At 38.2% G+C, this 25,272-nt stretch overlaps 1 protein-coding gene across 13 annotated transcripts in view; it reads left to right on the top strand.

Moving 5' to 3' along the window:
- The window catches only part of PAM (peptidylglycine alpha-amidating monooxygenase), a 281,181-nt gene that overhangs the window by 162,605 nt on the left and 93,304 nt on the right, over positions 1–25,272 (top strand). For all 13 annotated transcript variants that reach the window (XM_032403926.1, XM_032403929.1, XM_032403928.1 and 10 more), the window contains exons 5-7: positions 11,696–11,783; positions 23,086–23,171; positions 24,550–24,633. In XM_032403926.1, the coding sequence (XP_032259817.1) occupies positions 11,696–11,783; positions 23,086–23,171; positions 24,550–24,633 (258 nt within the window). The remainder of the gene's footprint in view (positions 1–11,695; positions 11,784–23,085; positions 23,172–24,549; positions 24,634–25,272) is intronic.

The raw sequence follows: 25,272 nt of genomic DNA, 5'->3' as shown, positions 1-25,272 counted from the left end.
TGCATTTATCATGCCTAATGCAGAAACAAACTAGAGAGAGCCACTCAGAGACAGGATTACAAACTGTATCTGGAGAGATTCATGAGTAATAGTAGTTAAGGAGTTGCATGCAGATGTTGATGGTTGCCAACACTGTGTGGTCCCATTTGTATAGTATTGGCTTTCTGTCTGTGGCTGGATGCTTAATTCCACTCCACTCAACAGACTGTTTATTTACCTGCTGGTTCATGCTATAAATCGACTGTACTTAGACTCAACATCAGGGAATTTAAGATTTTACCTGTCAAACAGTAGATGGATAGAAAGGAAGGAAGGAAAGATTGAGAGAAGGAAAGAAGGGAAGGAGGGAGGGGGGGGGAAAGGAAGGAACATCGGTCCTGTTGTTTATATTGTAGAATAAGAGGAATCATAAATGGCTGGTCCTTCCCCAGCCAAGGCTTTAAATCAGATAGGAAAAGTGACAAAATGCCATCTGTTTTCATCTAGGTTGTTTTAATTGAAATATCCCTATGACAGACTTTTTTAAAAAAATTTTTATTGTTATGTTAATCCCCATACATTACATCATTAGTTTTAGATGTAGTGTTCCATGATTCATTGTTTGTGCATAACACCCAGTGCTCCATGCAGAACGTGCCCTCCTCAATACCCATCACCAGGCTAACCCCTCCTCCCACCGCCCTCCCCTCTAGAACCCTCAGTTTGTTTTTCAGAGTCCATCACCTATGACAGACTTTTAACTGTTTAGGGAGGAGGTGTGATTGGCAAATTATTCATGGACTTGTTCTTTTTCTCCCCCTGCTTTACTTTACTTTTCTGGTTTGAGGTGTTGATTTTGGAGGGAAAGTAATGGTAATGAGAGTTGTGCTTTGGTCCCATGAAACTAATCTGCAAGTGGACTGTCTGAAATGGCTATTATGTGAATTATAAAATGTGTACAGTTGCCTCAGGGCCATCTGAAGATGAATTTTAATGAGGTATTCCCACAGGAATATACATTATAGACCTGAAAAGCCAGACCAATGTGCATTTTTTTCCCCACACACTTTGGTGGCAATTCCAACAGAAAATACAACTTATAGCAGCACTCTAAAAATTTGTTCCCATAGTTAATTCCTAAGAATGAAAGTCAGACCTTGAGAAGGTGAGTGTTGCCTGAGTGTCCTTACTTTGTATAATAATTGAATATTACCAAGAAAAAAAAGTAGAAAGGACAGTGCTCCCAGATCCTGAACTCTAAAGACAGAGAATAACTTAAATTCTTAATTGTAGTGCCTTGTGTAATGCTAAATGTGATTTAGGATACAAATTCGTCATTAAGATATCAACAATAAAGCTTTCCTCAATTTCATACCCACATTTTTGGCAGCCTAGGAGAAAACAATATTTACTCGCTGAAAGGTATTTTTGCATGAACTTTTTTTCTTTACTGATTTTATATTTTCTTTCCAAGTTCCAAGAGAGTCTTGATTGCTCCTGTTACACATTTGCTTAGAAGAGAAGGCCAGTCTCCATATCTATATAAATATAAGAGTCATGTTTCACAGCAACATTACAGGTCTCACATTAATAGGTTACTGATTTGTTTCTGGAGGGTGGTGGTAGTATATGATTTCAGAGCTGGTGACTCTAGGGACTATAAATATATATCCTGGAATGCATTCTTGCTCTCCTAATATAAATGTGTTTACTTTCACATAAATTAAAAATGAAAAGTGCAAGTGAATATATTCAGTCCAGGAAAATATTCATAGGAAACTCATAAAGGACTATATTAGAACTAGGGTACTAAACGTTTCTGCATTTTCTTAGGCACCTTCCCTTCTAAGATTAAACTATTCCGAGTTCTAAGGTCCTTAATGGAGCTTGTAAGATTAATAATTATTTTCAGTATCTTTTTCCTTTTCTTTGTTGCTGGGAGGATTGCATGAATACTAAAGATTTTGTTACTTGTTCAAGTCCTTTAATGTACTAGCCCCAGGCGATTTGTGGTTACCATTATCTTGCATAATCCAGCAACCATAGGTGTTTAGGTGTAAGCAAATTAGAACTGGAAAATTGCAAACCAAAGAGAAATACCAAACAATCATTTATATAAGGGAATAAGTAAGGGGAAGTTTGCATGTATTGTCTCATTAATTCTTAGGACAACCCTAAGGGTAGTCCCATTTTATAGTTAGAGAAACAAAGACAGGAATATCTCTTTCTTTGATTTAATCAAATGGTAGGATGATAGTTTATATAGAATCCTTGCTCATACAATCAGCTCATTACCACCTGTTTACTAAGGGTCTACCAGACACTAAGATACTTAGAGCTAAGCATAAGTAAGCCATTTTATAGAAGAGGAAACAGAGGGTCAGGAGATCAAAGAACATGCCCAAGCTTTTTACTAGCTATGTGTTCCCCTACCTGTATGCTGTTAAAATCATAACAGATTTATTTATATGTGAGGATAGTGAATCAAAGAAGAAATGAAAGAAGTTATCAAATGGTTAGATGGAGCCAAAATACAGCAGTAGCACATTTCTATCTTCCTCGCATCAAATACAATTACTCTTTCATTCCCTTATCTTCACTCTCTAATGGGAACACAGTTTTGCCAAAAAGATAAACCTCAAACCATCTTGCAAGATGAAACCCAGTACACGTGAAGATTAAAAATTTACGGAAGGGAAAAGGTTTGGATGCATAGGTTGTATGTTGTCCGCCTTGTCTCAGAGTATTTCCAGGATGCCCTCTACGGTTTGGTCATAAGTAGCTTTTCCAGATTCCCAAAGTGCAAGTTTTGCTAGTGGTAACCAAGGCTTTGCCACGAATGAAAAATGTGGGTTGTCCCAAATTCTAGGTCTCAGGATGCCTTATCAGAAGATTAGATATGGTTGAAATGAGTTCTTGTAAAGGCTTTAATACTTTATTTCTTTTCTTAAGACATTTATCAGTGTTATACTTTCTGCTTTCATTATCTGTGCCTCTTCAGTTTTTGAATGCCCACGGGATATGTGCGGCCGGATATGGTGGGGACTCAATATCGTTTGCTTCATACATGAGGGAACACTAAACAAGTGTTTTGCTTGACCATTTTTAAGGCAATATATCATATAGTGGACAATTTACCTTTTTGCCTTTAATTATACTCTTACTTGAACATAAAGGAATAATTCTTTTTTAAGAAAAACCACTTGTTCATAAATTCGGCAAACTTTAAAATTCTACTGTGTGCCAGATATTGGGCAAGGCAATGGGGATGTGAGGTATAATAAAAATTCAAAGAAATTACAGCCTGGCAGAGTTCTAGAAGACAAGAATACAAATATAACATCTGAAAAGAACTTTCTCCTTTGGCTTTTCAAATTTCTAAAGAAAATCACAAAAGGCAGAGTACAATTCAGATTGCTTATTAGGACTAAAACAAACTCTCTTGATGGTGTTACAAGCCAGAATTGCTTTTGAATTATTCATAATTTTGGCTTTCTGCTTGTGTGACTAGTTATGTAATTCATTTTAGATAGACATACTTCTTCATTTTGAGAAGATACCATCACAATTGTCATAGAATTTATATGTGCATATGCATGTCATATTTACATATGAGCATACACAACATCTTTGATGCATTTATGTGTCTCCATTGAATTATTAAATGTGAATTAAAGTAGTTGGGGAAATACAATAATGAAGATAAATATAATTTTTATGCTTTGAACAAAATCATAGCTTTCCCTAGAGCATTGCTTTTGTTTATTGTTTTAATAAAAAATCACAGATTAGAATGGGTGAAGGTATGATAAAATCTGCATTTGACCACTGAACTGTGATGCTGTCTAAAAGGTGTTTTACAGACACTCAGAGGAATTGACTCTGACAGCAGCCCACTCAGCCAAGAAATTTGACTGTCATCTTCATCCACTTGCTTTCCCTCACATGGATGACCAGTAAATAAATGTGTCTTTTCCTTGGTGAATGATGGCAGGTCCCTATCTGTCAAATTGCACTATACAAATGAGATAGAAGCCATTGAATTTAGAAATAGGTGAAATTAATCTAGTGATTCATTGCTCTTCATTTTCGTGGGTTTCTCTCTTGAATGTAGAACAAGGTCTACTGCAGAATAGCACAGTGAGACTTGAATATTTTCAAATGTGACCTTTCCTAAACAAAGCACATGTTCAGGTGATATTGGGTTCCTGTATCAGAAAATTTTGATCATGCCTATGGGTCATTACATAAAGTCATTATATGACTATAAAGACCAAAGTCTGGCAGGATAATCACATTTTATGGCCTGACAGCAGTAAATAGAAGCGTGTGGGTGTATGTGTGTTTGTACATGCGTGTGAGTCTCCATCCGCATGCAGTCACTCTGTCACCTTTCTGTTTCCAATTAGTTGACTGCATATCCTTTGCTTTCTCTCTTCACTCAGGATTTTCTCCAACATGAAAAATGTAGGCTGTCTCTCCACAGGACCATTGGGTACCTACCTTCCTGCAAGCACCCTCGGAAGCTTTTCTAGTTTCTGAGTGGAAGTAACTTGGAGAGATAGCACAAATAAGAGCTATACTTATAGGTCTCTGATGAGCAGGTAAAATCTGATTTGCTTGGTCATAATCAGGAAGGAAAAGCTGCAGCTGTCCGCCTATTCTCAGAGTATATCCAGGATGCCCTCTGTGGTTTGGTCACCCAAATACCACATTTCCAACACGACGACCCCTGATGACCCCCCGGGGTTTTTTTTTCAGGTGATAAAACAAAGGGAGAGGGAGGAGTAGGAACCAACTCATTATCTTTTATAAAGCTGAGAGTTAGGAATGTCTTCTGTTAGATACGTCTGGGGATCACCAGAAAGTAACTGACACTTGGACAGTGCTGTTTTACTGCAGTAATGTCAAAATACCACCCACCCCCCAGCGCTCCCAGGAAAATGGCCAATTCAGAAAGCCCAGGTTTGAGTCAGATTTGATGTGTGAATGCCCTTCATTAGCGGGGGGTTCGTGGCATTTTGACAGTCATTCGGAAGTAGTCATTTCAGCTCTTTCAGTGGGGCTGACTTCAGGGACCAGCTCTAAGAAGGTTGAGTATGAACTGTTCTAGTCAGACCAAACATCATGTGAGAGACAGAGAGGATTTTGTCTGCCTCTGGGAAGATAGTCCATTTGGATCTGCAGAGGAGAGGAGAATATTCCAGTGGCCAATGGTATGATTGATGAAGGAGCACACTGGGCTCAAGTGTGAGCCTCACCACCTGCTGGCCGCATGGTCACACACGAGTGACTCAGCCTCTCCGTCCTCAAGGCTCAGCTGCTTGAGGGGAAAGGACCAGGCTTCTAGGGTCCTTGTGAGCAGTGAGGGAGCCTGGCCTGGGGCAAGCCCTCAGTAACTGTTAGTGGTTAGGGGTGGTTATTAAGTGCAGAGGGCTGCCCCCCCAGAGTACAGAGTGGTGCAGGCAGCTATCATGTTGCAAATTTGGCGGGGGGGGGGGGGGGGGGGGAGAGGGGGTGCAGGGGACTGGTCAGCATTATGCACGGCCCAAAAAGGCAAGAAGGGGCAATGGGTTTCATTCTGCGGGAAATTAATAGGGGACTACTACAAGGATGACATTACAAATACAAGGCTTAATGAAGCTTAGGCTATTTTATCTTGCATAGCCTGGCTGATAAAGTCTATTTATTGATTATGTAGTTGGTTCTGACATATATACCAAAAAGTTCCATCTTTTTTTTTTTAAAGATTTTATTATTTATTTATTTGAGAGAGAGAGAGAATGAGAGAGAGCACATGAGAGGGGGGAGGGTCAGGAGGGTCAGAGGGAGAAGCAGACTCCCCGCCGAGCAGGGAGCCCGATGCGGGACTCGATCCAGGGACTCCAGGATCATGACCTGAGCCGAAGGCAGTCGCTTAATGAACTGAGCCACCCAGGCGCCCCCAAAAAGTTCCATCTTAAAAGGTCTATCATCCAGAAGTTTAATTCTTTTTTGTGCTTAAATCCCTTTATTCGGGGGCGCCTGGGTGGCTCCGTCGTTAAGCGTCTGCCTTCGGCTCAGGTCATGATCCCAGGGTCCTGGGATCGAGTCCCACATCGGGCTCCCTGCTCGGCAGGAAGCCCTCTTCTCCCTCTCCCACTCCCCCTGCTTGTGTTCCTGCTCTTGCTCTCTGTCAAATAAATAAATAAATAAATAATCTTTAAAAAAAAATTCCTTTATTTGGAATCAAGGGTTATTTCATTTTAAATTTGTGTTCCATTTAAAGACTTGCTCAGGTGTCTTATTTCTTGATTAATTTGGCAACAGCAGCTTCAAGTCCTCATAAACCACGCTAAAGACTCTTTCTGAAGTGTACATCATTGTCCAAGCTATCGAGAATTAATGACAATTTCTCTGTTAAACTTTCTGATTTAAAATGTTCAAGCAAAAGGTCTTTATTTTAGTGTAGAATTGCTTTATGGTTATGTAGAATTCTAGAAACTGGCAGAAGATAACATAATATGCGATGGCTGTGGGTTTTTAACATGCTGCTAAATGGTCTTTGCTGCTGTGGGCTTTCCATGTGTCTGAATTCTCTGACCCCATTGCAGGATGATGAACATTAAGGATGATCATATCCTACACTTACATGACAATTTAGAGCATTATCTTCAGTTTCTGTGAGTGGATTTTGAAATACAATCTTCATTTTGGGGGAAACAAAGAAATGTTCACGGAAGTGATATTAAGATCTCGGCCTATCTTTTTTCTTTTTTTAAATGATAACAGCTCTTTTACATTATTATGTCTTAAACCTGACATCTCTCTAGTCTCTCAAATTGGTGTGCCTGCTTCAGATCTCAGCCTTAAAATGACGTGAGGTGATTTTGATGGATCAACCAATTTTACCCCCCAAAAAAACTTTTTATAAATTTATTTTAAAAGGAACTTTGTTTTTACTGTTTGCCCTGTACATTTAGGATGGCAGTACAATCCAGGCTAAGATGAGTTAACTAAACTCTAAGCATGCTTATGTAATATGTATTTAGCCACTAAAAATGTTGACTGAGGTCAGAATCACCTGGGATTCACCTGTGAAACTTTTCACATGTACACTTGCCTGAAATGACCTCTCAGATTTAAATGAGATATTGATGGAGGAAGGGCTAGGACTGATCCAGGATTGACCTTGAGCATCTGTATTTTTAATAAGCTGCATAGGATAATTCTAATGTGCAGCACTAGATAAAAAGTACCATTGACAAAAATTCTTTAATAACACATAAAAATATCCACAGCATAGGAAATAAACCGTTTACTATGTACAATATGATTCCACTGGGAGGAAAAAGGAAACAAAGCCAACAGTAATGATCCCTAATGATATATATACAGGCAATAATTCTAGAATGCCTAAGTTCTGAAGATCCAAATTTGCATTTACACGTCTGTTCTTTTTTATCTGATAGGTTAATTATCCATGATCTGTAGTATTCCTGTAGTGCATATATTTAGCTAAAAGGTGTGTTTCTCCCATATTCAGTGGTAATTTAGGGTTGATTGTATGTGTATGGATAGCTCCTAAATCTCTAGTTCCTACACTTGGCTACATGGGTTCTTCGAAATCTTTCCACGTCCTGCGTCTGGCAGATACATCAAAATTTGACATGCAGACCTGGATATCCACTTGGAAAGGAAAAATGGAGAGAAAGCCAAGTGCTAAATGAAATTCTATCCTAGGTCACATTCTTAGAGAATTTTATGGCCCTGATTGTAGTCTAATGTTAGTTAAAAGAAGCCATAAATTTCAAACAACCTCATGCAGTTAGTACAAATGTTGCTTAGAACTCCAGAAACTAGGGGCGCCTGGGTGGCTCGGTCGTTAAGCGTCTGCCTTCGGCTCAGGTCATGATCCCAGGGTCCTGGGATCGAGTCCCACATCGGGCTCCCTGCTCCGCGGGAAGCCTGCTTCTCCCTCTCCCACTCCCCCTGCTTGTGTTCCTGCTCTCACTGTCTCTCTCTGTCAAATAAATAAATAAAATCTTTAAAAAAAAAAAAAAAAAAAAAGAACTCCAGAAACTAGACCTAAGTATCTCTGCTCAGTATGTCGCCCACATGCATCCTTTCAAGTCTTTCATTTCAGATGACATTATCCTTTGAGAAATCATTCAACCTGTGCACTTTCAGTGCCATTGCATTCCTTTAATTAATGTGCTTGAGTTACTATTTCTGGAGTCTTAGTCCTTCAACAATATTTGATTCCCAGGACTTACTCACATTTACTTGCCTGTAAACTTTTCCCTGATCTTATATATCAGACATTCTGAACCCACACCCATTGAGACTGAAGTTCCATTTCCATTTAAGCAACTGTCATCTTATTATTGAGTTGGAAGAGTTGGTGGCACTTTTTAATCTTATCGGATATAACATTCCCTTGCATTCTCACAAGGCTGTGCTTCTGCCTGTTTGTCGCTATCCCAAGGCTGCCTTTGTTTTTCTGTCAGTTAATTTTCATTATTATCCTCTGGTTCTCTTCCCCTTGGATCCTTTATTTCTTTGCTGTATGGTGGGAGAAAAAGAAAGAAGGGGGGTGGATTTCTTTTAAGATGTGATTTGAAAATATTTTCCCATATTCTTTTTGTGTAGTGTTGAAATCTCCAGCATAGTCATATGTGTATCTTGTGCCCAACAGACTTAATTCTTATTCACTAGGGATGGGATCTTGCTTTGCAAAGCTAGGAATAATAAGTAGGAATGGAGCAAACCCAAGAAATGAACCTGTCAGCCTAATCTTTTCCCAGTTGACCCCTCCCCACCACTGGCAGCAGGCCCTTCAATGAAACTGTCGAAGGCTTGCTTTGTTTTATGGCACCTACTGTTTGTTTTAGATTTACATTTTGATATGACATTCCTTTTGCTGGCGGCATTTTTCATTTCAACTTACAGTGAATTGTACTTTGAGCTGTAATTAATAAATACTTGGATATTATACTCTTTCTTTAGGATGTGAAAAAGATGTTTATATACCACTCTATACCAGTAATTTACTTAGCATTCAAATTAGATCTTGAGATTCTGGAGGAATGCATGAGTCACTGAGAGTAAGCTATGAGAGGGAACTCTGAAGAATGTTCTTTTACCACCTCTTAAAGATATTGATTTGTTTCTAATTATAGGAACTAAAATTAAACACTTTTATCTAGTAAGAGTTCAATGTGGAACAAATAAGTCGTTCTTAAAATAGTATGTCAGAAGGAGAAAAAAATCAGAAAATGGATAGAGAAGTTATACTTTGTATAATTCTTGCCCTTTACAAAGGACAATTAAAAGATCCTCTTGCATAAGCAGGGGCCCAGGCAAAACATTTGGCTTTCCTTCCTAATGAAAAGCCATAGAGATTGTATGTCTTCATGATCTCTTTTTCTCCCAACAGATCTCCTCTCTGTCCTTCCCTGAATATTTTGCTTAATATTTCATTTTATGAATTTAATGATAGCCCACTCTTTAAAAAAAAAAAAAATGTTTGCCTTGTTTCACAGCCCTACACACACTGCATTAATATTTAAAAACAAACAAACAAACAAACCCTGCTGGGGTCTCCTACATGGATCCTGCCAGCTCAGGGCTTTCCCTAAGACTCTGTCTTGAGCCTTTTTGTTCACCCTCATGGCTTCAGGGTTAAATTTTTAAGTGATTCCCAAATACATAATTCTCTGACTCTCTCTTAAACAAGAGTCACAGAATCCCAGTCTTCTGCTGGGTATTTCCACCTGGATTTTTAGTGTTGCTTTGCACCCAATAGTTAATTTCTTGATAAAATGCACTGGGCTATGTTGGCTTATTATCAAAATTCCCAGAATGATTCAAATTTAGGAAGCCTACTAATATAACCCACCCATACATAATAAATGAATTTAAAGGGAATGGGAACCATATGGTCATCTACGTAGGTTCTGAAAAAGCAGAGGAGTCATCCTCTTGTTTGACAAACCCCCCATGGATTGGCAGAGGGATATTGAAAAAAAGAGAGAGAGAGTAGGAGGTGGATACAGTCAGATCAAGAAGTTGGATGTCCGTAGAGTGATATAAGCCATTTGATAAAAACAAATATAAGATAACAAATTACATCACATACCAAAATAAATTAAAGTGAATAAAAAACAAAGGCCTGGTACTCCCACCTTAGAGCTTTTTCAAATTTAATTCTGCCAGGGATGCTACTGGGGGAGGATTTTGGAAGGGAGGAAGGAAATCCTGCACTTAACTTGAGAGTGAGTCTATGGAGATAGAATTCCTCTTATTCCTTCTGTTTCTCTTGTAACAAATTTAGGCTTATTAGCAGTAGGGTTTTCTATGATTTGTGATCTGTGGTAACTTCCAATTGATTCTTTCCTTCCAAAGTATCTTCTTCAACCTCATAGGCTTACTGTCTTCTTTGATGATAGAAAGCAAAGCCTCAAGTTATAGCAAGTCCATTTTCCAGCCATTCTCTCTTTGTTAGCTTTTTAAATGGTGACATGAATATCTCGTGATGGGATTTTTAGGCTTTAAATTCTTATTTTTAGTGCAGTAATTGAAAGACTTTTTATTTCCTCTGGAAGTTGTGAGTCAAAATGGCTCCTAGGAGACGCCCCGTGTTTTCTGACCAACCACACTTTGCAAGTCATGGCGCTATAGTTTGATGTAGAACATCTTTTAGTTTATAAATACTCATGTACTCAGATACACATTTTAGCAGTAAATGATATTTTATTAATTTTATCAGACCAAAAGAGCTAAAAGATGCAGTTTTGCACACACCCGAAACTTAAGATCATTTTAGACTATTTAGATTTTTCTATGTAAAGGGGACTTAGAAACTGGCCTGGTAGCACAGCATTTCGAATGCAGACAAAAGTAGATGAGCCACACCCAAACCAGGAAAGGGAGCTCATGCTGATTATTGACCATGCATACTAGTATAATTTATCTTTAGTTTTTGCTTTGTTTTCTCTCTGAACTCATTTTTGTTTATTTTAATGTCTTTCAACCACTATTATTAGGAGAAAAAGAAAAAAAAAGAAATGACCTTGCATAAGTTCCAGTATCCCTTTAACAAGTGCACAGTGCTCATCCAGGACAGTGATTTTTCTCTCTTTTGTACTTTTGTAAAGATATATTTCCCAAAAAAGGATACATTTTCCACTTTTATTTTCTAGTAATTTTTTCTTCATATCACATCCCAGTGACTACCATTATTTTGAGATGGTAATAAATTTCTCTTATGAATCCTTTTGCTCATGTCCTGACCACTCACTGTGGTTTCTGCTGTGCACTGTTGTGCGGTGTTTTACGCTACTCAGCACTCTACTGAAATCTGGAAGGGAATATATTGTGAACGCATAGCCTGGAGCTTTCATTTTGTACCCCTGTACTGCTCTCAACCCTTCAAAAGGGGTTTTCCATTAAAAAGGTATGTGTGGGTAGATGTGTAGTTTCAGCCTATTAATTATTACTTTCTCTTTTTGTTATATAATAGTTCACTCTCCTACTAAATTAAATTGTCAGGTCATGCTCTTAATCTTAAGGAATGAGAAAGGTAATTTATACAATCAGGGCCTTCTATCCTAAGAGCAACAAAACATCTTTGTTACACAGCTCTTGGGACTGTTGAATGATGCCTTCTCTGGTGACAGTTTGTGCACAGAAGTGTAACTTGTATTCACAATCATGTATCCTTTTCTCTTAACAGTTGACTTCAAACCTCGTGCGAGCATGGATACTGTCCATCATATGTTACTTTTTGGATGCAATATGCCTTCTTCCACTGGAAGTTACTGGTAAGGGAAAATGGGCTCACAGTCAAAAGGGGTGTAGAAAATGTATGTCTTTTATAAGTACAAATTGCATCTGTGGACGTATTTTGCAACTGATTAATAAACAGGTAGAATATTTACTTTTCAAGAAAGAACATGGTTCTTTTGCATCACGTGGTTATCATGGTCTGATTATCACAGTTATTTAGTCTGCAATGGAGCACATCCATCAGTCTTTGACACTGACTTAATAAATTTATGTCCATTGTCATAGATAGCATATCAAGGTACAGACAGCTTATAAAAAAGGACTGACAATTTAGATAATGGATGCTCTGATGTTTACTTTTTTTAAGATCATGCTTCAACCCAAAGAGCACCAAGCCTCTGTTCATTGATCACTCTTTTATCCCAGACACCGTGCTAGGTGATCTGTATACACCATTTCATTTTTTTCCTAAAGGTTTTGCAGAACAGTTAATATTGTCCCCACTTAACAAACAAGGAGCCTGAGCCTCAGAGAATCAGTATCATGCTTAAGGTAACTCAGCTGGTTGGTAGAACCCTGGGTTGTCTGGTCCCAAATCCAAAGTTATTTCCATTTTACCACACTGCCTCCCATTGATTCAAGAACTGTTGCAGTTTTAGAATTTATTTTAATCACTGTGGTGAGTCTTAATATCTTGCTATGAATGGTCAGTAAACATCTATTAAGTGCCTGTTATATGCCAGAATGATAGCAGATGCTGTGGGAGGTTCTAGAATAGACAGATATGTTTTATTTTTTTATTTATTTTTTGACCATATTTTTTATTGTTATGTTAATCCCTGTACATTACATCATTAGTTTTAGATGCAGTGTTCCATGATTCATTGTTTGTGCATAACACCCAGTGCTCCATGCAGAACGTGCCCTCCTCAATACCCATCACCAGGCTAACCCATCCTCCCACCCCCCTCCCCTCTAGAGATAGATATGTTTTATTATCCCTAGAAGCTTACAGCATAATTATGGCTTGAGATCTGTCCTTTCATTTTGTTCTTTGGTGTTCACGAAGATTGGTCAGCTTTGAAAATAGCCATGCATTTTAAGTCTCCTATTTTGCAACAATAGCCAGAATCACTGGTAGATATTGAACAGTCCAGAATGACTAGTGTGTCTTGCTTTGCAATGAAGAAGGGTCTCTTTTGTGCTCCTGTCCCTGCATAATCACGTACACTGATAGACCTTTCTCTGCACATCCTCATATTCGTCTGGCTGATGCAAGGCACACCGCAAATGCATTCTGGTCGTTTTTATAACAAACAATTGTAATATATATTTGGAACTGTTAAAAGCACAGGGCAATTAGTGGAAATCTCCAGGGACCAAGTACCATCAAAGCATTTGTTAATAGGCTTAAGTTATTTGATGAAAGGGTTATATCACATAGGAATCCAGCTCACATGACTGGGTTTATGTAAAAACGGGGCCAGCAAATCACAATTAATACCCTTGGCTATCAACATTCCAGTTTTTTGCTCTTCGGTAAATTTTTGTAAATAAGATTCTGGGATTAAAAGATTATTCTGTGACAGCTTCTTCTGAATCTTAATCACGAAATCATGTCCTTTGGCTTTATGTTTTAAAAATATTTCTTCTAAACAATATTTACCTTTGGGTTAGAATTCGTGAAAAGAGCTAGAAGGGGTGTCAGCATTTAAAACCTGCTTTACCTTTACCTTGGTTAAAGAGAATGAGTGAAAAAATAAAACGTCACTAAATGTTATTATGGTTTTAATTAAGAAAAATCTTATTACAAAATGAACTAAGACTAGTTCATTGTTCTCATATCAAGGGAACATCAGAGCAAACATTATTTTGGTCCTGTAAAAATATTTATTAATATTCTTAAATATGCTGTTTTGAAATTAAGTCTAGTAAAATATATTTTCCAAAAGACTTCCAAGTGGGGGAAAGAGAGAATTCAAAGAAAATGTAAATGAAAGTGAAAACAGCAATTTTGAGTAAAGTAATTGCCACACGTATTATTTTGCTAACATTATGACTTGAAAGGCAACATAGTAGAGTGAAGGAAAATGAAAATAGCAATTTTGAATAAAGTAATTGCTACACATATTATTTTGCTAACATTATGACTTGAAAGGCAACATAGTAGAGTGAAGGAGTAGTGAACTAACTAGCTAGATTCCCTGGGTAAATTACTTATTTCATGTGAACTGGCCTCGGTTTCTTCATTTTAGCAAGGGACTACTACTAGATCATTTTTAGAACTCCTCTATGCTCTAAAATTCTGTAATTCTATGAATATAAATTGCACGCAGATGCTGAGTCAGATTGGAAAGTCATCATAAGATACGTGCACTGGTCGACTCACCTCAAGGAGGCAGCCCACCGCATTTTGCCATTCATTTGCATCCCTGAGTGATTAGAGCCCTGAATGGCATTATACGTATGTCATTTTAAATGGGTTTTAAAATCTGCCTTGCAGCACATATTCCCACTTAATCTATAGGTTAGGATTGACTTTATAACCCTACAAGGACAGTAATTGATGGTGTTATTGATCTTCTTCTAACCACACCCAAAGTGTTCACCTAACATTTAAATTTATTCCAATATATATATGTAGTAGCTGTGCAGTATGTAAACTAAGAGGTATGCATTAAGTGAAACTGTTCTAGTGACTCTGACTTCCACAATCCAATCTTATTCTCCATTTAAAAATGGTATAGATTTTTTATCCCCCAGTATTTGGCAAGACCCATGCTTCTTTAAGGCATTGGAGCTCATGGGATATTTCATGGACTAAACGTCGCAGTTGCTTCGCAAAAACATCTTCCACTCCCTGCCCCCAAAGCCACACGTGCTCAGCCATGGAAACAGTCAGCGGATGTTTTCCAACTGTTTGGCCTCTTATCCTCCCACCTGAATTACAATACTAATAACAAAAATCTATCAGTGTCAAAGCCTTGCATTATTTTTCTAAAATGGTTGAGTCATGAAATTTATCACACTCATTTTACAGTTGCAAATCTATTCTTCAACTGCTCCAAGATCTAGACAGTAGTTAAATTAAGATTCCCAAACTTTCACATGTATTTTTGGATATGATACCTATAATGTTTTTTGATGCTTAAGAATATCCAGAACTTGTTCACACTCTGGGGAAATCTTTATGGGAATACAAAGCTGTTTTAGTGAAAGAAGAAAAAGCTAATAGGATATTTTAACACCCAAACATCAAGCTTAGATTTCCTTTTTTTTTTTTTTTTTCTTCAGTTTGTTAGCTAGGATTACCCCCCTGTCTTCACTTGGGTGTTCTATTTTCATTGCCAGCAGGTTGGCAAGTAGGTATGTGTCTCTAATAAAGTAAACATTTTCCCCCTGAAATTATGAAGTTATAATTCATCCCCTTGTCTTCAGGCAGCACTCTTAATATGAAAGCAAAGAGCTCTTCTGATGATGTTTCCCTGTTGTGCTGCCCTCCTTTGCTCTTTGTAATTCCCTCTTTCTACTGTTCATTAAAATATATTTACAGTTATATTAAGTTTACATGAACATAGTAGACACAGCATGAAGCAGTTTTCATTATGTAGTCATTTTAATTTTAAAGTTTTTTTTTCCCCTACACATATTCCAGTCTTTTGTGTCTCATTCCAAATTAGCAGCTCACACTGGTAATGTGTCTAGTTAATTATATGCATGTGCATTTAAATTGCATACATTGATATGAACCTTTTAATATACTGTGGGGTGGTCCCTTTATAGTTAGAGTGGGCCTGGTGCTCAATTCCAAATTAACATACCTCTCGAGGATGCAAATAAGGACCAGCTGATGGAAAAGCACCAGCTCTGCTGGCCCATGTAAGGAAGGCAGCAGTACCTGTCAGATGTAACCTTCAAGTCTTCTCTCCTGGGCCTTTAAAGGAGACAATTAACTGTATCTGGGGACCCACAGAAAGTAATAGCACCAAGAATGGAGCAAGAGTAGTGATTTGTTGGATTCCATTGGTCCTTGCAGACTTAATTCAAAGCAAAGCAGTTCTAAGTTCCCCAGATTTCTTGGCTAAATATGAGCCATAAGTGAGTAGATGCTTTGGGGGGCTTTTTTACAGTCAATAAGGAAATGAGGGTCCGAAAACTGGGTAATTTAGACATAAAGCACCTACTACAGCTCTTCATTAAAAAAAGGGTAAGTTTTAGGAGATCTTAGAAATTGACATATTGCATTTGTTTTTTCTGTGAACACCTTTATTTTATTTTTATTCTAACAGTCAGGTTTGTTTGTTTTTTTTTTTTTAAATACATGGCTGGCTATGGAGAGTATTTCAGGCTTTGAAAATCACCATGTTTTGTTCATACAAGTTGTTTGACATTGGGGTAATTTGGGAGCAACGCTTTTTGTAATGTGAGTTTGTACAGGCCTGTGCACTTTTTTTTTTTAAGATTTATTTATTTATTTGAGAGAGGGAGAATGAGAGAGAATGAGAGGGGGGAAGGTCAGAGGGAGAAGCAGGCTCCCCGCTGAGCAGGGAGTCCGATGCGGGGCTCAATCCCGGGACTCCAGGATCATGACCTGAGCCGAAGGCAGTCGCTCAACCAACTGAGCCACCCAGGCGCCCTCAGGCCTGTGCACTTTTATCTGCTGAACGCAAGACCTAGGGTTTAAGGCAATTTATGATGGCCAACTGCAAGATTATGTGTTCACAATATTGGGTGATTAAAGTGAATGGGCTTCTTCCGTAACCTGCCTTGTACTTAGGCGTCATCTTCTATGCATAACTGAAATTATTATGTTTAGTCTTAGCAATTAATATTTGGTTGAAAACTATTTCTAATGATGCTTGTGACCAACTACTTTTTACAAATCAAAAAAGATGGCTTCTACAGGTTGTTTGATCTTTTTTGAAAAGAAGAATCCCAGCTGGTTAAATGAAGCTATTTCCAGCTGTTGTAACTTGGAATCATTCTCAAGCTAAAGCAGTAGTGCTTTACTGTCCTATGAAGCTTTAGCTTAAATCCCTTTCAACTGCTTCTATTTATTAACCACCTGCTGTGTCTTTTTAAATGCCAGTGTCTCCACAGGGTTACAGATGCTGATGAGAGGAAAGAGAAGAGTAGCTAAAACATATATATATGTGAGACACCCTGCCTGGTTACTCATTTAAATGACTGGTTTCTTTAGGGTGATATTATGTCTACAGCTTAGTTGCCTCCCTCATGGTGATAATGGTTCTTTGGTTGAGAATGGTATTTCCATATGCTGCCTTCAGGCACTCTCTCCATATCCTCGCTACCTGTCATTTGTACACACTGTATCTTCCGCAATCCCCTCTTTGTTTCTTCTGCCACAGTGAAACTTCTAAAGTTAAACATTCATAGGTGTATCTTCCGCAATCCCCTCTTTGTTTCTTCTGCCACAGTGAAACTTCTAAAGTTAAACATTCATAACATCCTTGTCAGTATAAATAAAAATAACACAGTCTCCAAAACCTGTGCTATACCTTGTTCTAAGCACTATAAAATGTGCCTTTGATTGTGTAACAAATTTTAGGTATAAATCCCTGCTAGGCTAAAATTGATTGTATCCATTTTCTTTTTCAATGTAATATTATAATAGATTCATATGATAGTGCATGTCAGGGTAGTATGAGGGATCTTTGTTTATATAAGACACACTTGGTACTTATTCTTACTTGTAGTTACCAGTGATCATAATCCATAGCTAATTTTTTTTAAAGACTATTTATTTATTTATTTGAGAGCGAGAACGAGTTGGGGGGAGGGCAGAGGGAGAGGGAGAAGCAGACTCCTCCCTGAGCAGGGAGCCCCACATGGGGCTTGGGGCTCGATCGCAGGGCCTCAGGATCACGACATGAGCCAGCCAAAGGCAGACGCTTAAGTGACAGAGCAAGCCACCCAGGTGCCCCTTCCTTGGCTAATTTATAGAAACCTGGATTAGAGGTGTTCCTTAGCAACTGACCACTTCTTAGTAGACTAGTGTCAACTTTAATAATGTACAATGGCATGATTGTAACCATTTCGACAGTTTCAACAGAAACAGACATTACATAACTTTAAACGTGGTTCTTTTCTGGCAGACTAGTATTTATGTTAAACAGAATAGCAATATTATAGCACTGAGCTATAACATTCAGCATAGAGCCAGTTGTAATAAACATTGGTCAAATTATTTAACTTGTGTTGGTCTGTAAAATGGGACTACTAACCCCACCTAATTGGGCCACCGTGAAGAATAAGTAAAGTGATGTAAATAATGGCGCAGTGCCTGGCACGTAGATGTACTTAATAAATGGTAGTTGTTATCCTTATTTAATTAATAAAATATTTCTTAACCATCTACCATGTGCCAAGCACTTTGTTAGGCACTGAAAATTTGGTGTGAACAAAACAGACACACCCTCTTTTTTTATAGACTTTATGGCTTCTTTAATCTCACTAGGAAGGTGGGGTGTGAATATTGTGGGGCTGTTTATCAGGCTGGTGCCTTTTAATCACCTCTCATTAATTAAATATCCTTCTAATTACTATGTTAATAGTAATACCTATTGCATACCCATTGCATTGATATTCACGTAAGATTTGTCTGAATTGGGAAGTATGTTCTGTGGGTTTATAGAGCAGTTAATGAAATTTGAATACCTGAGCCATTCCAGATGCAATTTTGAATGATAAAGAATATGCCACATATGCCATTGATTATATATAATATATATATATTATATATTCTAATTTTGGATAATTTTCTTGTGGCCCTGATATTTAACTTACTAAAATTGGAATTTAAGGCTATATAGACTTAACTCAAGGGTATGACAATTTTATTTAAAAAAAATTTTTTTTTTAGGGACGCCTGGGTGGCTCAGCCGGTTAAACTCAGTCAGTTAAGCATCTGCCTTCGGCTCAGATCATGATCCAAGGGTCCTGGGATCAAGTCCGGCTTCATGCTCCCTGCTCAAAGGGGAGCCTGCTTTTCCCTCTGCCTACCACTCCCCCTGCTTATGCTCTCTTGCTCTCTCTCTCTCTCTCTGACAAATGAATAAATAAAATCTTTTAAAAAATTTTTTTAGATAAAAAAAGAAATGAGTTGTCAGTTCTGATCTTCCCTGAGTAACCTTGGATTTTAAATAGCCTTTAACTGATACAACTAGAGAGTACTTTAACAGTCAATCATGCTTTATTTGGATAATTCAAAATGACAGGTTAGCATTTTTCAGTGCTTGGCATAGTCTGAAAATATTCCTGCCATCTGAATGGTTTCCCCGTGGATTAGAGGTGAAAAGGTTCTAAAAGCAAAGGTCCAAGAATCCAGAATAATTTTCTTTTCAAAAGTTAATTCTCATCACTTTTACTACAAATACTAAGAAACCACAAGGGAGCTATGTGAATCTTTTCACAATTAATTGGCTTAATCTGGAGGAGCCTTAAGGAGAAGCTGCTAGAATTGTAAGACTAAGAAATCTAGTTGATGAGGCCTGAAATTACAACAGCCATTGATCAAGGGTTACATTGCTTCCTAGCCTGAAGACTTTTCTTATTAATAAGAATAGTAAAAATCCTCTCTATTTTTATAGTACTCTTTGGAAGGCCAAAATACCATTTTTATCCCTTTGGTCCTTTTTTTTTTTCTTTTTTTTTTTTAAGTAATCTCTACATCCAACGTGGGCTTCACCTACAACCCCAAGATCAAGAGTTGCACACTTGACCAACTGAGTCAGCCAGGCGCCCCTCCTGTGGTTATTTTATGTGGAGAAAATATGATGTTATTTTTTCATTTAAAAGGGAAGATATAAATCTGAAAATGAAACGGTGTAGGGATTTTATTCAAATGCTCTTTGCCACTCTGTTATATTTTCCCATTGTATTATCCGTTCCAGAATCCATTTCTCTTGGCCTCTTGTTTTTCCTCTTCTCCTCATACTCTCACATACTAAGTTTTAAGATTAGTCTCAATATCCCAGTGCCTTCCAGTAAGTCATTCTTTACTCAGTCTTGAGTTTAATAAATTTCTTAAAAATTATAAAACAGGATTTGAAAAATCAAGGTTTGTTTTGGAGCTCTTCTTTTACCTGAGCTAATGGGAAAATAAAATATAAAATCATTGTCTCTTTGGGAATAAGTGAGAACAATTACCTAGGATTTGATTTTAGAATTGTATACACACATTGCAGCTTAGTTCAGATATTATAGTAGTGTAGTCATCGAAGCTTATCTTCAGAGAATATCATTTTCTGCCCATAAATCAATCTCATGAATTGAGATAGAAGGGAGGGTGACAGGCAGAACTTTGAATCACGACTTGAATATGTGACCTTTGGAAGTTAAAACTCTCTGAGCTTATTCAGCTGTAAAGCATAACCTATTTGCAGTGTTCTCGTGAAAGCTGATTTCTACAAAATACCAGGCAAGTAATAATTCAGATTTATCGTTGTTTAAATATTTTACTTAAAGCTTCTTGAGGAAATTAAAAAAAAAATTTATTATACTTGACACTACAATAACATTTAGGCCAATTCAAATCTTTGCTTGTATGTGAAAAGTTAAAAACTTACTTGGAAGGTAACTTCACCAAACATTTCTTGAATATTTACTAAATGCCAGGCAGGATTGCAGGTGCTGGGAGTTTATTAAACCACAGAGTATGCACAGTCTGGTTAGAGAGGAGGTAAGTAAGCTGATGCTTAAGATGGACGCTGTGGTTAATGAGTGGGAGCTGGCCTGGCTGAGGATCAGAGAAAGCTTCCCTCAGGAGAAAGTCTGAAGGGAATCTTGAAGGAGAAAGGAAGTATAGGTTTGTCAGGCAGAGATTTGGGGAAGGGGTTTTCCAGGCCAAGGGAATAGTATGGAAGAGAGACTTTAAAAACTGGCAGAAACTTGGCATAAATAAAACAGGACCTTTTTTCTGAGATATAAAAGGTCCCAGATAGGGTGCCTGGGTGCCTCAGTTGGTTAAGCGACTGCCTTCGGCTCAGGTCATGATCCTGGAGTCCCGGGATCGAGTCCCACATCGGGCTGCATGCTCGGCGGGGAGTCTGCTTCTCCCTCTGACCCTCTTCCCTCTCGTGCTCTCTGTCTCTCATTCTCTCTCTCTCAAATAAATAAATAAAATCCTTTAAAAAAAAAAAAAAAAAAGGTTCCAGATAATGAAAAACCTTATGTGTTATGCTACAATGTTTGGATTTTATTTTCATGTTATTTTTGGGAAGCATTGCAAAGGTTTTGTGCCAGCAAATGACCTAATCAAGTATGTAGCTTAGAAAAACTTACTAAAGCAGTTTTCTCTGTTATATTTCATTCTGGTTCCTTCTAGTCATACGCTGAATTGACTTCCATATCAGAGGAAACAATTATCTTGTTTAACCTGAGACTGTCATCACATTGATGGGAGGCACTTTTGTATATTTATGATCTTTGTTGAAAGCTATGAAAATGGCTACCCAGACCTTTAAATTTTAGTAGCTCACAGTAGTGAGATACAAAGTTCATCACATATGACAGCCTCGTTTCTTAAATTCTAATAGCATGAGGCCGAGGAGGAAAACTGCTTTGGGGCACTGTCCAGTACCCTAAGCTTTGTGGCACAGTGGGCACGAGGGTGTCAGACATTTGCTCCAACACACACGTCTCACGTGATAGTTGATCCTTCGTCCTAAGTATATTGTTCTTGACAGTGAACACTAAGAAACCACTGGTTGATGTGTTTTACATTGCACATTACCCAATTCCTTTCTACATCCTGTTTGATAGAAGCAAAAGCATTTGCTAAATAGAACCTTATGGGGACCTCCTGGTTCCTGGTCCCTCACTCCTTCATTCAGATGGGTAACAGGTGTCTGTCCTTACTGCCTATTCCCCCACCCATTTCTGGCCATAAGCAGGGAACATGTTAGGAGTCCCTGCCTCTGAGTTTGAAGGTACATTTTACCAGTGATTTTCTTATCTGTGACCTGGGTGTTGTCCAGGTTCTAGCCTCAGTTCCTAACCTGTTTAGAAAGCTATCACGGCCTGCCTTTATTTTTTTTCCCCGGCCATGGGCAGTGCCCATTTTCTCCTGTGTGAGCCAGCCTCCTGCCCAAGAAGCTATATTTGTCCTTGTCCTTGATAGCCCTCCAACCTTTCAAGTTTTTCTAAACCCCTGAGTCAGACTTAGCTTGGTGCCAGTTTCCCAAAACACAGATCTAGAAAGGCAACATAAAAACATTACCGAATGGTGTTTTGAAAAATCCAATTCTAGAACAGAACAAACTAAGAGATATAGTCATAGAAAAAAAAAAAAAATGTGTGGCTTGGACTCAGGAAGCTTAGCATTAATGAATTTGGATTGACCACTGTGGATTCTAGTGTGTCAGTCAGCGTAGCGGGGGCCGCACGTACATGGCCACCACAGCCCGAGCGGGAGGCTTTGCACACAGGCCTGGGAGGGTTTGCCGACATGCCCACGACCCACAGCGGCTGATGGGAGGTTCTGGGATTCAAATCCAGATGCATCTTTCTGCCTAGGCTCCTTTCACCCATAGCTCTGCTTCTCAATAATGAATCTCGAGATGAAGTGAATGTTTTGTTAAAGAATGCATTACCCTGGTGTAGTGCTTTGAGGTGTGTAAAGTGCTTTCTCCTGTATCTCATTTGATTTACAGAGTAACTGTGAGGTAAGTATAGCTGACCCTGTTTTACAAGAGAGAAAACTGAGGCTCAGTAGATTGAGTGGATTGCCCAACAGGAAAGAGCTTATAAATGTCACAGCCAGTATTCAAACACTTAGAGTCACGTGTACAGCACCAGGAACCCCTTCAGTGGGCTACACCTGTCTGGTTCCCCCTGCTGAAGGTAGGTACTGTACACTACTGTGTGTGGATGTGGCCAGAGATTGATTGATAATGCTGATCCCCAGAGGGGAAATGTGAAGGACATTTCTTTTAGTCCCCTCCCAGATTAACACTGTGTTAGCACCGGTTTCCATGTGCTGTGTGATGCTTACCTTCCTACCTGATGTACACAGATTACATTCCACGTAGGCACATATCCAATTATAAATTGTACCTCTGCCTCACAGGATTGGTGCACATCGGGTAACACACAGATGCATCTCCCTTTGTATTTACTTTTTTTCACATAGAAAATTATTCTTTGCTCTAGTCTTTGTTAGGATCTTAAAGCTGGTGTGACTGCAGTCATGATATTTTATGTATTTTACTTTGTTTTCAAATACCTTCCCCTATCCTCTCCTCCCCGTGGTGAATGATTTATGTGTTTTGCTACTTGAATCTTCATTTACGGCTACTTTTTTTTTTTTTCCTTCAGGTTTTGTGATGAAGGAACCTGTACAGATAAAGCCAATATTCTCTATGCCTGGGCAAGAAATGCTCCCCCTACCCGCCTCCCCAAAGGTATACCTGAGGCCTCTTGCACAGTCTTCTCTAAAGCTGTTTAATTTCTGACTCCAGAGTACTTTTTATCGTATGTCCTTCCCACAGTTGTCGACAGTGTTCCATTTTGCAATTTCACAATAAAAATTACCTGTATTACTTGCTTTGCCCTGAAAAGGTTTCCCTTAGGTAGTTACTCTTTCTCTGCCTCTCTTTGGTGAGTAACTTGCCCACACAACAGTTTAAACAGAATTAGAAAATATCCAAGTATACCTCAAGCCACCTTTGGCCTATGGGACATTGGCTCTTGATGGCAGGAGCGTTTCATGAGCCAAGAGAGCTAGGAATTAAATAAATTGCTGTTTCAGCAAACAGGTATTTTTTTTAATAGTCTTGGAACCTGGGTATTTAATGTAATGCCAAACCTCAGCTGGCTTTCTGACTTCACTCTAAACTGTTCATAACTTCCAATGTGTGAATGAATTACCAGGCTCTCCTTTATTACCATGTTTCTTAATATCAAGGGGAATGTGCCGTTCTCTAACAGGCGAGGTCTGCCATGGTTCAGGGACGGTGTCTTGTGATACACATGCTCTTCTCTTGCCTCCCTGCCTTTGCCAGCTCTAATTTTGCTTCAAATGAGCTTCTCAATCCTCTCAATAGTTTACCAGGCAGCTGCTACCAAACAAGTGTGGAAGCTAATGGCGGCTAGGGGAAGGCGGTTATAGATTTGTTGGCATTTTTAAGATCCATTCGTTGAGCAGATAGGAAAAAAAATTATCTCCGCCTATAAATATTTTCTCTGTAGATTTTTTTTAAGGCTTCCTAGCAAACTCTATTAATAGTACGACTATTAGGAACCCTTCAGATTCCAAGAACCTATTGACACACTGGACTTTGTAATCTCACTGATAACTGATTTCCTCAATAACATTTTTGCAGATACCTGTTTTCATATGGGAATAAAAGCCTTTCCCCTGAGATGCTCCTAAGAAGTCTGTTTTCGAGATTCAATCAGAAAATAAAAATGAACGTGAATATATTCAAAACAAAATGAAAGAATGGGTTTATGTATGTCTGTTATATATAAAATCAACAAGGGCAGAATTTTGTTTTCTACTTCTTTCAGAATGAGTGAATTTTCCTCTTAAAGTGTATGTGATTACTCTGGTTCTGAAATGGGAAGTATGAATAGAATCCTATCAGAGCTTTGAGAAGGAATCATAGATTATATTAGAAATGTTCAGTGAATGCCTAGTTCATTTTATTTTTAATATAACATAATTTCATATGTTATATGTTATTTCCCTTTGGATTTCAGAGATCAGCAACCTGAGATTAGCTCCATTTTAGACTTTGATTTCTAAAATATTAATCTGTCTTCTTTGTAAATCTTTAGGTGTTGGATTCAGAGTCGGAGGAGAGACTGGAAGTAAATACTTTGTACTACAAGTACACTATGGGGATATTAGTGCTTTCAGAGGTAAGTTTTGAAATGTTGGAACTAAGCACAACTTTAAGTACTATAAATATATAAAATATATATAAAAATGTAAAATTACATATTAACTATTGGTCACACTTTCTGCCCACTGGGAAACAACTACTTTTGTTTCCTTTAATTTGGGACTATTGAAGAAATGACTTTAAAATTTTTTTTTTTTTTTATTAACATATAATATATTATTTGTTTCAGGGGTACAGGTCTGTGATTCATCAGTCTTACACAATTCACAGCGTTCACCATAGCACATACCCTCCCCAGTGTTCATTACCCAGCCACCCCATCCCTCCCATCCCCCTCCACTCCAGCAACCCTCAGTTTGTTTCCTGAGATTAAGAGTCTCTTATGGTTTGTCTCCCTCTCTGGTTTCATCTTGTTTCATTTTTCCCTTCCTTCCCCTATGATCTTCTGTCTTATTTCTCAAATTCCTCATGATACTTGTCTTTCTCTGATTGGCTTATTTCGCTTAGCATAATACCATCTAGCTCCATCCACATCGTTGCAAATGGCAAGATTTCATTTTTGATGGCTGCATAATATTCCTGTGTGTGTGTGTGTGTGTGTGTGTGTGTGTGTGTGTGTGTATACACATACACACCACATCTTCTTTATCCATGC

Source organism: Phoca vitulina, unplaced genomic scaffold, assembly GCF_004348235.1.
Source record: "Phoca vitulina isolate PV1807 unplaced genomic scaffold, GSC_HSeal_1.0 scaffold6, whole genome shotgun sequence".
NCBI classification, from domain to species: domain Eukaryota; kingdom Metazoa; phylum Chordata; class Mammalia; order Carnivora; family Phocidae; genus Phoca; species Phoca vitulina.
The sequence above is the reverse complement of the archived record's forward strand: the minus strand, read 5'-3'. Positions and strand labels throughout refer to the sequence as shown.